General features: G+C 49.5%; 1 protein-coding gene across 1 annotated transcript; it reads left to right on the forward strand.

Moving 5' to 3' along the window:
• Nucleotides 1–17: 17 nt before the first annotated feature.
• LOC143301086 (B1 bradykinin receptor-like) lies at nt 18–1,199 on the forward strand. Its single transcript, XM_076615093.1, has one exon. The coding sequence runs from the start codon at nt 18–20 to the stop codon at nt 1,197–1,199; it is 1,182 nt and encodes a 393-aa protein (XP_076471208.1).
• Nucleotides 1,200–10,606: the final 9,407 nt, after the last annotated feature.

Below are 10,606 nucleotides of genomic sequence, written 5' to 3' on the forward strand. Positions count from 1 at the left end.
TTCTCACCACCTCCAACATGTGGTCAGCTTCAGCGCCCAGCGATATGACCGCCACAGCCATTCCTTCAGCCCTCAGCAACGTCACAGACCCGGGTACGTTCAGCGGCTTCTCTCTGGCGGGGTCAGCTTCAGCTCCTACATCCCCCTCCACGCCCAGTTTTCAGGAGGTGTTGGAGTCCTGTGTGGACTACAGGCTGTCTGTGGCCGCCTGGCGGATCTGTCCGCCCTGCATCCTGCTCCTGGGCACGGCGGGCAACCTCATGACGCTGTGGGTCTTCAGCGGCCCCTCCTCCTCCTCTTCCTCCTCTTCCTCCTCCTCCATGTCTATGTATTTCAAAGCGCTGGCCGTCTCCGATCTGGTTCTGCTGTACACAGGGCTACTCCGGCACTGGGTCAAGTACCTGTTCCTGCTGGACGTTCGCGACACGCACTCTGCCATCTGCCGGCTCCACTCCTTCCTCGTCTACGTCTCCGGCGTGACGTCAGCCTGGTTCCTGGTCCTGATGACGTCACAGCGCGCGCTGTGCGTGGTGTGGCCCCACCGGACGAGGCAGCTGCAAGGCCGGAGAGCGGCGGGCCTGGCCATGGCCGTGACGGTGGTGGCCAGTGCCGCTCTCAACGCGCACATTCTCTACGGCTACACGCTGCGATACTACCCGAACCACGGCCGCTACTACTGCGACTACCTGCACTCGGATTACGAGGACTTCATCCGCGGGGTGTGGCCTTGGGTGGATCTGACGGCGGCCTCTCTGCTGCCCTTCGGATTCCTGCTGGTCAGCAACAGTCTGCTGATGTGGAAGGTGGCCACGTCCGTCCGTGACGTCAAACAGCTGACGTCATCGGGCCGGAACTCCCAAGGGAAGGAGGAGGCGGCGGTCAGTAACAGGCGGAAGACGTCCACCTCCCTCACCCTCACCCTCGTCTTCCTCTCCGCCATGTTCGTGCTGCTGACGTCACCGATTTGCGTGTTTTTGGTGCTGGACTACTACTACGATTACTTCCGGTTCACGGTGACGGGCGAGGAGGACGCTCAGCACGTGGCGGCCACGGAGCTGGGCTGGGCGCTGACCAACCTGCTGTGGTATGCCAACAGCGCCCTCAACTTCTACCTGTACTGCCTCTCCGGGGCCAGGTTCCGTGCCATGGTCTGGCAACGTCTGTCCTCTTGTGGAGGTTGGAGGGCGGGCTTGGAGTGAGGCAGGTGTCACACACCACATCACACTATGTGCGCGTGCATACACACACACATCACACCACACACAAATACATCATACCACACACACACACACACACACACACACACACACACACACATCATACCACACACACACACACACACACACACACACACACACACACATCATACCACACACACACACACACACGCGCGCGCGCGCGCGCGCGCCTTCCTCTTTTTGCCTTCAACCATCTAGTGTCCAGTGAAGGGCTGTCCCGTGTGACACGATATTGCTTTCTCCGCACGATGTGTGAATTCAAGTTAAAATAACTCCATTTTTTTCTTTCTTTTTACGAGGAAAATAAATAAGCAAGAAAGAAGTGGGTTTATTATTATTTAAAAAAATTTTTTTTTTACATGTAGCCTTTACCCAAACAAGGGACAAAAGAAAAGAAGCAAGTTTCGTGAGTCAGTGAGTGTGTGGGTGAGTGGGTGAGTGTGTGGGTGAGTGGGTGAGTGTGTGGGTGACTTGGGTGCATATTGTTATTATTATTAGCATTATTATTATTGTTATTATTATTATTAGCATTATTATTATTATCATTGTTAGCATTATTATTATCATTGTTGTTGTTGTTGTTATTGTTATTATTATTATTATTATAAGCATTTACGCCTAATCTTGAAAGTAAGCCCTAGGCCTTTACAAATAGAACACATGTGTAAATATAAAAATGGAAAAAATGATATACCAAATATACCAAACTTTATTAAAACTTATTCATTCCCCACCCCTACCCCCCACATACACACCCGCAATACACACAAGCATATGCGCACGCACACACACGTCATAGCATACAATCGTAAATAATACACAATCAAAAACAACCAACAAATTCTGAAACTATCAAAACTCACTCACTCAACAGTCATTTTAGTTCATACTGGAAAGGGATGAGCTGTTGAGAATTATTCAGGAGGCGAAAAGGTGAGTCTTCAAATTGGATTATAAAGATTGCAGTGAAGATGAGTGACGGAGAGGCTGAGAAAGTTCATTCCAAAGAAAGGGGGTTTGGTATTAAAAACTGCGTTGGCCATACGTTTTGGTTCGAGCAGAGGGGGAGGTGGGGAGTCGGGGGGAGGGGGGATCCTAAGCATTCGGGCATCAGAAGAAGAGTGGAGTTGGCGTGATGGTATGTAAGGATGAATGAGATCAAAAAGATACCGTGGACCAGTAGCCTCAATGGACTTGAAACAAAGAGAGACGACTTTGTAAATAATTCTTTCTTGTACTGGGAGCCAGTGTAAAGCATGAAGGAGAGAAGAGACGTAATCAAATTTAGAGGAATGAAAGACAAGACGAGCAGCATACTTCTGGACTTTCTGAAGCCTAGCAATGAGGTAGCTGGGTGAACCAACTAGCAGGGAATTACAGTAATCCAGGCGGCGGGACAGCACAACGAAACAGAGGAGAATTTTGGTTGCATCTTCAGTCAGGAGATGATGAATGGATGCAATTCTGCGAATTTCAAAGTAGCACAGTTGGCATATATTTGCAACATGCTGCTGATAGGAAAAAGACTGGCCGAGTATGACACCAAGATTACGGACGGAAGAGAAAAGAGGAATGTGGGTGCCACTGAGGGTGACTGAGGAAGGAAGTGAGACTGAGTGGCAAATTCTTTTTGGGGTGACTATCATGATTTCAGTTTTATCCATATTGAATTTCAGCTTGTTTTCAGTCATTCAAGTCTTCAGATCGCAGATGTAGGACTGAGTAGAGTCAATGAGAGAGGGAAGGACAGACGGAGGTCCCGAAAGATACAGCTGGTTGTCATCGGAAAAGCTGTGGTGGGACAACGAATGATGAATCACAATGGTGGAAATAGTTCTGTACAGAGAACAAACAGAATGGGCCCAAGCACGGAGCCTTGTGGCACACCAAACTGTACGTCGGAAGGGGAGGATGAAAGACCACAAACAGAAACAACATTGGACCAGTCAGACAGATAAGAGCGGAACCATGAGAGAGCAAGATCACAGATTCCAAAAGTGCGCTTCAGATGGTTGAGGAGAATCTGATGATCAGCAGTATCAAAGGCGGCTGAAAGGTCAAGGAGGGAGAGAATAGAGATCTCGTTGTTGTCAAGAGAAGTTAATAAATTGTTCGCAATTTTGAGAAGGGCTGTCTCAGTGCTATGACTGGTGCGGTAAGCAAACTGAAATGGGTAATTCAAATTATTGGTACTGAGGTGGTCGAGACGGTCACCCGACCGTGGAACCTGAGAGGACACAAACACCCGAAGAAGATGGAAAATCAGGAACAAGTAGGCTACAGTCCCATTCATGAATTCGTGTGCGTGTGTGTGCTCTTCGATTTCACGTGTGTGTGTGTGTGTGTGTGTGTGTGTGTGTGTGTGTGTGTGTGTGTGTGTGTGTGTGTGTGTGTGTGTGTGTGTGTGTGTGTGATTATTCTAAGGAGGAGATGTCGCATTGAGCTTCAGTTCAATCGGGAAGTATCCACTCCATCAATGTTTATTATTATTATTATTATTATTATTATTATTATGCCGGGGCAATGTTTCTAGCTGAGGCGCGCCCTCCGCATCAGATCGGGGTGAGTTTAGATAGAGGCTGCCCGCAATGCTGGATGAAGGCTGCATCATGGGCAACCTCGATCTGAACGCGGTTGACAACTGGGATCAGGGGTTTGAGACAGACAGATGAGACTGATGGCTGATTCCTAGATACGTCTCGAGAAGAGGGTGGGGGTATGCAGTAGAATGCCAAAGTCTCCCATTCACATTGGTCGCCATTGTGTCACGTGCACGCTTTGCGTCTTGAGCGTTTTAGACAGAGAGCTAACTGGTTGAGTGTCGTTACACACACACACACACACACACACACACACAGCATCCCTTTTCTTTTTGCCTTGGCCATTGTGAGTGATGTTTGGAGACTCCCTCTGGGAACGCCAGAAGAACAGCCAGGGCTTCACCCCTCTTCAGACAGCCAGGGCTTCACCCCACTTCAGACAGCCAGGACTTCACCCCTTTTAAGACAGCCAGGGCTTCAGACAGCCAGGGCTTCACCCCTCTTCAGACAGCCAGGGCTTCACCCCTCTTCAGACAGCCAGGGCCTCACCCCTTTTAAGACAGCCAGGACTTCACCCTCTTAAGACAGCCAGGACTTCACCCTCTTAAGACAGCCAGGGCTTCACCCTCTTCAGACAGCCAGGGTTTCACCCCTTTTAAGACAGCCAGGACTTCAGCCCTTTTAAGACAGCCAGGAGTTCACCCTCTTCAGACAGCCAGGGTTTCACCCCTTTTAAGACAGCCAGGACTTCACCCCTTTTAAGACAGCCAGGAGTTCATCCTCTTCAGACAGCCAGGGCTTCACCCCTCTTAAGACAGCCAGGAGTTCACCCTCTTCAGACAGCCAGGGCTTCACCCCTCTTCAGACAGCCAGGGCTTCACCCCTCTTCAGACAGCCAGCGCTTCAGCCCTTTTAAGACAGCCAGGACTTCACCCTCTTCAGACAGCCAGGGCTTCACCCCTTTTAAGACAGCCAGGAGTTCACCCTCTTCAGACAGCCAGGGCTTCACCCCTCTTCAGACAGTCAGGGCTTCACCCCTTTGAAGACAGCCAGGGCTTCACCCCTTTTAAGACAGCCAGGAGTTCACCCTCTTCAGACAGCCAGGGCTTCACCCCTCTTCAGACAGTCAGGGCTTCACCCCTCTTCAGACAGCCAGGGCTTCACCCCTTTTAAGACAGCCAGGAGTTCACCCTCTTCAGACAGCCAGGGCTTCACCCCTCTTCAGACATCCAGGGCTTCACCCCTCTTCAGACAGCCAGGACTTCACCCCTTTTAAGACAGCCAGGGCTTCAGACAGCCAGGGCTTCACCCCTCTTCAGACAGCCAGGGCCTCACCCCTTTTAAGACAGCCAGGACTTCACCCTCTTAAGACAGCCAGGACTTCACCCTCTTAAGACAGCCAGGACTTCACCCCTTTTAAGACAGCCAGGAGTTCACCCTCTTCAGACAGCCAGGGCTTCACCCCTCTTCAAACAGCCAGGACTTCACCCTCTTAAGACAGCCAGGACTTCACCCTCTTAAGACAGCCAGGGCTTCACCCCTTTTAAGACAGCCAGGACTTCACCCCTCTTAAGACAGCCAGGACTTCACCCTCTTAAGACAGCCAGGACTTCACCCCTTTTAAGACAGCCAGGACTTCACCCTCTTCAGACAGCCAGGACTTCACCCCTTTTAAGACAGCCAGGACTTCACCCTCTTCAGACAGCCAGGACTTCACCCCTTTTAAGACAGCCAGGACTTCACCCCTTTTAAGACAGCCGGGGCTTCACCCCTCTTCAGACAGTCAGGACTTCACCCTCTTAAGACAGCACCCCTCTTCAGACAGTCAAGGCTCCCCATTGGTACGCCAGACGGACATCCCACCCGGACAGACATCCAGGACTCACCCCCTGAAACAACAGAACCTTCACCGAACCCAGACCCAAACCCTGAAGATCCTGACCTCAAGGGCCTCAGCCAGTAGGTAGTTAAACTCCAGTCTACCTGAGCGTTGGAAGACAGGGAGAGTGAACCTGAAACTTGCACAGTGCTGACCATGGATAAATCCTAGTTCATGTCAGCCCTGTTGTTACAGCCTTGTCTGTGGCTGAACAGGCCGATGCGCAAGTGACAGTCTGTGTCACACAAATCACGCTGGTGGGTTGACTCTGTGCTGGTTAAAACTGAAGCGTCCCTTTCTGCGGGTCCGCTTTTCTTTCTACTGCACACACCAGCCCTTCTTCTCCTGAATTCAGTTGCATTGTCAGAGTGTATCTCCAGCTAAAGCGGTCGTCTGCGAGCCTTTTAAATCCCTCTTGCAGAAAGCGCAGCTTTGGCCTACCAGTGTGTGAAACCTGACAGGGGAGCAGCGTGTATGGAGCCAGTGGGCTGAACGGACAGGAGTCACGTGAAGCCAGGGTCTTGGAGGTCTGCCGCTGTCACCCTGGTCAGATAAGACACGTCATGAACACTGTATCTCATCAGTACAGCTGCACTGCAGTTTCTGTGGACCTCCATACAACAGCTGAGTGCAATGTCGAAGCCATGATGGAGTCTCCCGTCGGTCCGACGGATGAGTAGGCAGGCAGGCTTATCTGTCGGTGTGTGTCCTAATATGGTAGAAGAGGCCGATTAAGGATGCGCAGCACTTCCAACAGGTGTTGAAAGGGAAAACGTCTCCAGAAGTTGAGCCCTGCTTCCTTCACTCACGCTTCTCCTTAATGGCCAGCGTTCTCTTGTTTTCATACAGCGTGGTGTGTGGTGATTGATACAGCGTGGTGTGTGGTGATTGATACAGTGGTGTGTGGTGATGGATACAGCATGGTGTGTGGTGATGGATACAGTGTGGTGTGTGGTGATTGATACAGTGTTGTGTGGTGATTGATACAGCATGGTGTGTGGTGATGGATACAGTGTGGTGTGTGGTGATTGATACAGTGTTGTGTGGTGATTGATACAGCGTAGTGTGTGGTGATTGATACAGTGTGGTGTGTGGTGATGGATACAGCGTGGTGTGTGGTGATGGATACAGTGTGGTGTGTGGTGAATGATACAGTGTGGTGTGTGGTGATTGATACAGCGTGGTGATGGATACAGTGTGGTGTGTGGTGATTGATACAGCGTGGTGATTGATACAGTGTTGTGTGGTGATTGATACAGTGTGGTGTGTGGTGATTGATACAGCGTGGTGTGTGGTGATTGATACAGCGTAGTGTGTGGTGATTGATACAGTGGTGTGTGGTGATTGATACAGTGTGGTGTGTGGTGATTGATACAGCGTAGTGTGTGGTGATGGATACAGCGTGGTGTGTGGTGATGGATACAGTGTGGTGTGTGGTGATTGATACAGTGTGGTGTGTGGTGATTGATACAGCGTGGTGATTGATACAGTGTGGTGTGTGGTGATTGATACAGTGTGGTGTGTGGTGATGGATACAGCGTGGTGTGTGGTGATGGATACAGTGTGGTGTGTGGTGATTGATACAGCGTGGTGTGTGGTGATTGATACAGTGTGGTGTGTGGTGATGGATACAGTGGTGTGTGGTGATTGATACAGTGTGGTGTGTGGTGATTGATACAGCGTGGTGTGTGGTGATTGATACAGTGTGGTGTGTGGTGATTGATACAGTGGTGTGTGGTGATTGATACAGCGTGGTGTGTGGTGATTGATACAGTGGTGTGTGGTGATTGATACAACGTGGTTAGTGGTGATTGATACAGTGTTGTGTGGTGATTGATACAGTGTTGTGTGTGGTGATTGATACAGTGGTGTGTGGTGATTGATACAGTGTGGTGTGTGGTGATGGATACAGCGTGGTGTGTGGTGATTGATACAGTGTGGTGTGTGGTGATTGATACAGTGTGGTGTGTGGTGATGGATACAGCGTGGTGTGTGGTGATTGATACAGTGTGGTGTGTGGTGATTGTTACAGTGTGGTGTGTGGTGATTGATACAGTGGTGTGTGGTGATTGATACAGTGTGGTGTGTGGTGATTGATACAGTGGTGTGTGGTGATGGATACAGCGTGGTGTGTGGTGATTGATACTGTGTGGTGTGTGGTGATTGATACAGTGGTGTGTGGTGATTGATACAGTGGTGTGTGGTGATGGATACAGCGTGGTGTGTGGTGATTGATACAGTGGTGTGTGGTGATTGATACAGCGTGGTGTGTGGTGATTGATACAGTGTGGTGTGTGGTGATTGATACAGTGGTGTGTGGTGATTGATACAGCGTGGTGTGTGGTGATTGATACAGTGTGGTGTGTGGTGATGGATACAGCGTGGTGTGTGGTGATTGATACAGTGGTGTGTGGTGATTGATACAGCGTGGTGTGTGGTGATTGATACAGTGGTGTGTGGTGATTGATACAGTGTAGTGTGTGGTGATTGATACAGTGGTGTGTGTGGTGATTGATACAACGTGGTGTGTGGTGATTGATACAGTGGTGTGTGTGGTGATTGATACTGTGTGGTGTGTGGTGATTGATACAGCGTGGTGTGTGGTGATTGATACAGTGGTGTGTGGTGATGGATACAGCGTGGTGTGTGGTGATTGATACAACGTGGTGTGTGGTGATTGATACAGTGGTGTGTGGTGATTGATACAGTGTAGTGTGTGGTGATTGATACAGTGGTGTGTGTGGTGATTGATACAACGTGGTGTGTGGTGATTGATACAGTGGTGTGTGTGGTGATTGATACAGCGTGGTGTGTGGTGATTGATACAGTGTGGTGTGTGGTGATTGATACAGTGGTGTGTGTGGTGATTGATACAGCGTGGTGTGTGGTGATTGATACAGCGTGGTGTGTGGTGATTGATACAGTGTTGTGTGTGGTGATTGATACAGCGTGGTGTGTGGTGATGGATACAGTGTGGTGTGTGGTGATTGATACAGCGTGGTGTGTGGTGATGGATACAGTGTGGTGTGTGGTGATTGATACAGTGTGGTGTATGGTGATTGATACAGTGGTGTGTGGTGATTGATACAGTGTTGTGTGGTGATGGATACAGTGTGGTGTGTGGTGATTGATACAGTGTGGTGTGTGGTGATTGATACAGTGGTGTGTGGTGATTGATACAGTGTTGTGTGGTGATGGATACAGTGTGGTGTGTGGTGATTGATGCAGCATGGTGTGTGGTGATGGATACAGTGTGGTGTGTGGTGATTGATACAGCATGGTGTGTGGTGATTGATACAGCGTGGTGTGTGGTGATTGATACAGTGGTGTGTGGTGATTGATACAGCACGGTGTGTGGTGATTGATACAGTGTGGTGTGTGGTGATTGATACAGTGGTGTGTGGTGATGGATACAGTGTGGTGTGTGGTGATGGATACAGTGTTGTGTGTGGTGATTGATACAGCATGGTGTGTGGTGATTGATACAGTGTGGTGTGTGGTGATTGATACAGTGGTGTGTGGTGATTGATACAGCACGGTGTGTGGTGAATGATACAGTGTGGTGTGTGGTGATTGATACAGTGGTGTGTGGTGATTGATACAGTGTGGTGTGTGGTGATTGATACAGTGTTGTGTGTGGTGATTGATACAGTGTTGTGTGGTGATTGATACAACGTGGTTAGTGGTGATTGATACAGCGTTGTGTGGTGATTGATACAGTGTAGTGTGTGGTGATTGATACAGTGGTGTGTGGTGATTGATACAGCGCGGTGTGTGGTGATGGATACAGTGGTGTGTGGTGATGGATACAGTGTGGTGTGTGGTGATGGATACAGCGTGGTGTGTGGTGATGGATACAGTGGTGTGTGGTGATGGATACAGCGTGGTGTGTGGTGATGGATACAGCGTGGTGTGTGGTGATTGATACAGTGGTGTGTGGTGATGGATACAGTGGTGTGTGGTGATTGATACAGCGTGGTGTGTGGTGATTGATACAGTGTGGTGTGTGGTGATTGATACAACGTGGTGTGTGGTGATTGATACAGTGTTGTGTGGTGATTGATACAGTGGTGTGTGGTGATTGATACAGTGTTGTGTGTGGTGATTGATACAGTGGTGTGTGGTGATTGATACAACGTGGTTAGTGGTGATTGATACAGCGTGGTTAGTGGTGATTGATACAGTGGTGTGTGGTGATTGATACAGTGGTGTGTGGTGATTGATACAGCACGGTGTGTGGTGATTGATACAGCACGGTGTGTGGTGATTGATACAGTGGTGTGTGGTGATTGATACAGCACGGTGTGTGGTGATTGATACAGCACGGTGTGTGGTGATTGATACAGTGGTGTGTGGTGATTGATACAGTGTGGTGTGTGGTGATTGATACAGCACGGTGTGTGGTGATTGATACAGTGGTGTGTGGTGATTGATACAGCACGGTGTGTGGTGATTGATACAGTGGTGTGTGGTGATTGATACAGTGTGGTGTGTGGTGATGGATACAGCGTGGTGTGTGGTGATTGATACAGTGTGGTGTGTGGTGATTGATACAGTGTGTTGTGTGGTGATGGATACAGCGTGGTGTGTGGTGATTGATACAGTGTGGTGTGTGGTGATTGATACAGTGTGGTGTGTGGTGTGGTGATGGATACAGCGTGGTGTGTGGTGATTGATACAGTGTGGTGTGTGGTGATTGATACAGTGTGGTGTGTGGTGATTGATACAGCGTTGTGTGGTAATTGATACAGTGTAGTGTGTGGTGATTGATACAGTGTTGTGTGTGGTGATTGATACAGTGTGGTGTGTGGTGATTGATACAGCGTTGTGTGGTGATTGATACAGTGTGGTGTGTGGTGATTGATACAGCGTGGTGTGTGGTGATTGATACAGCGTTGTGTGGTGATTGATACAGCGTGGTGTGTGGTGATTGATACAGCACGGTGTGT

Source organism: Babylonia areolata, chromosome 27, assembly GCF_041734735.1.
Source record: "Babylonia areolata isolate BAREFJ2019XMU chromosome 27, ASM4173473v1, whole genome shotgun sequence".
Classification (NCBI taxonomy): Eukaryota; Metazoa; Mollusca; class Gastropoda; order Neogastropoda; family Buccinidae; genus Babylonia; species Babylonia areolata.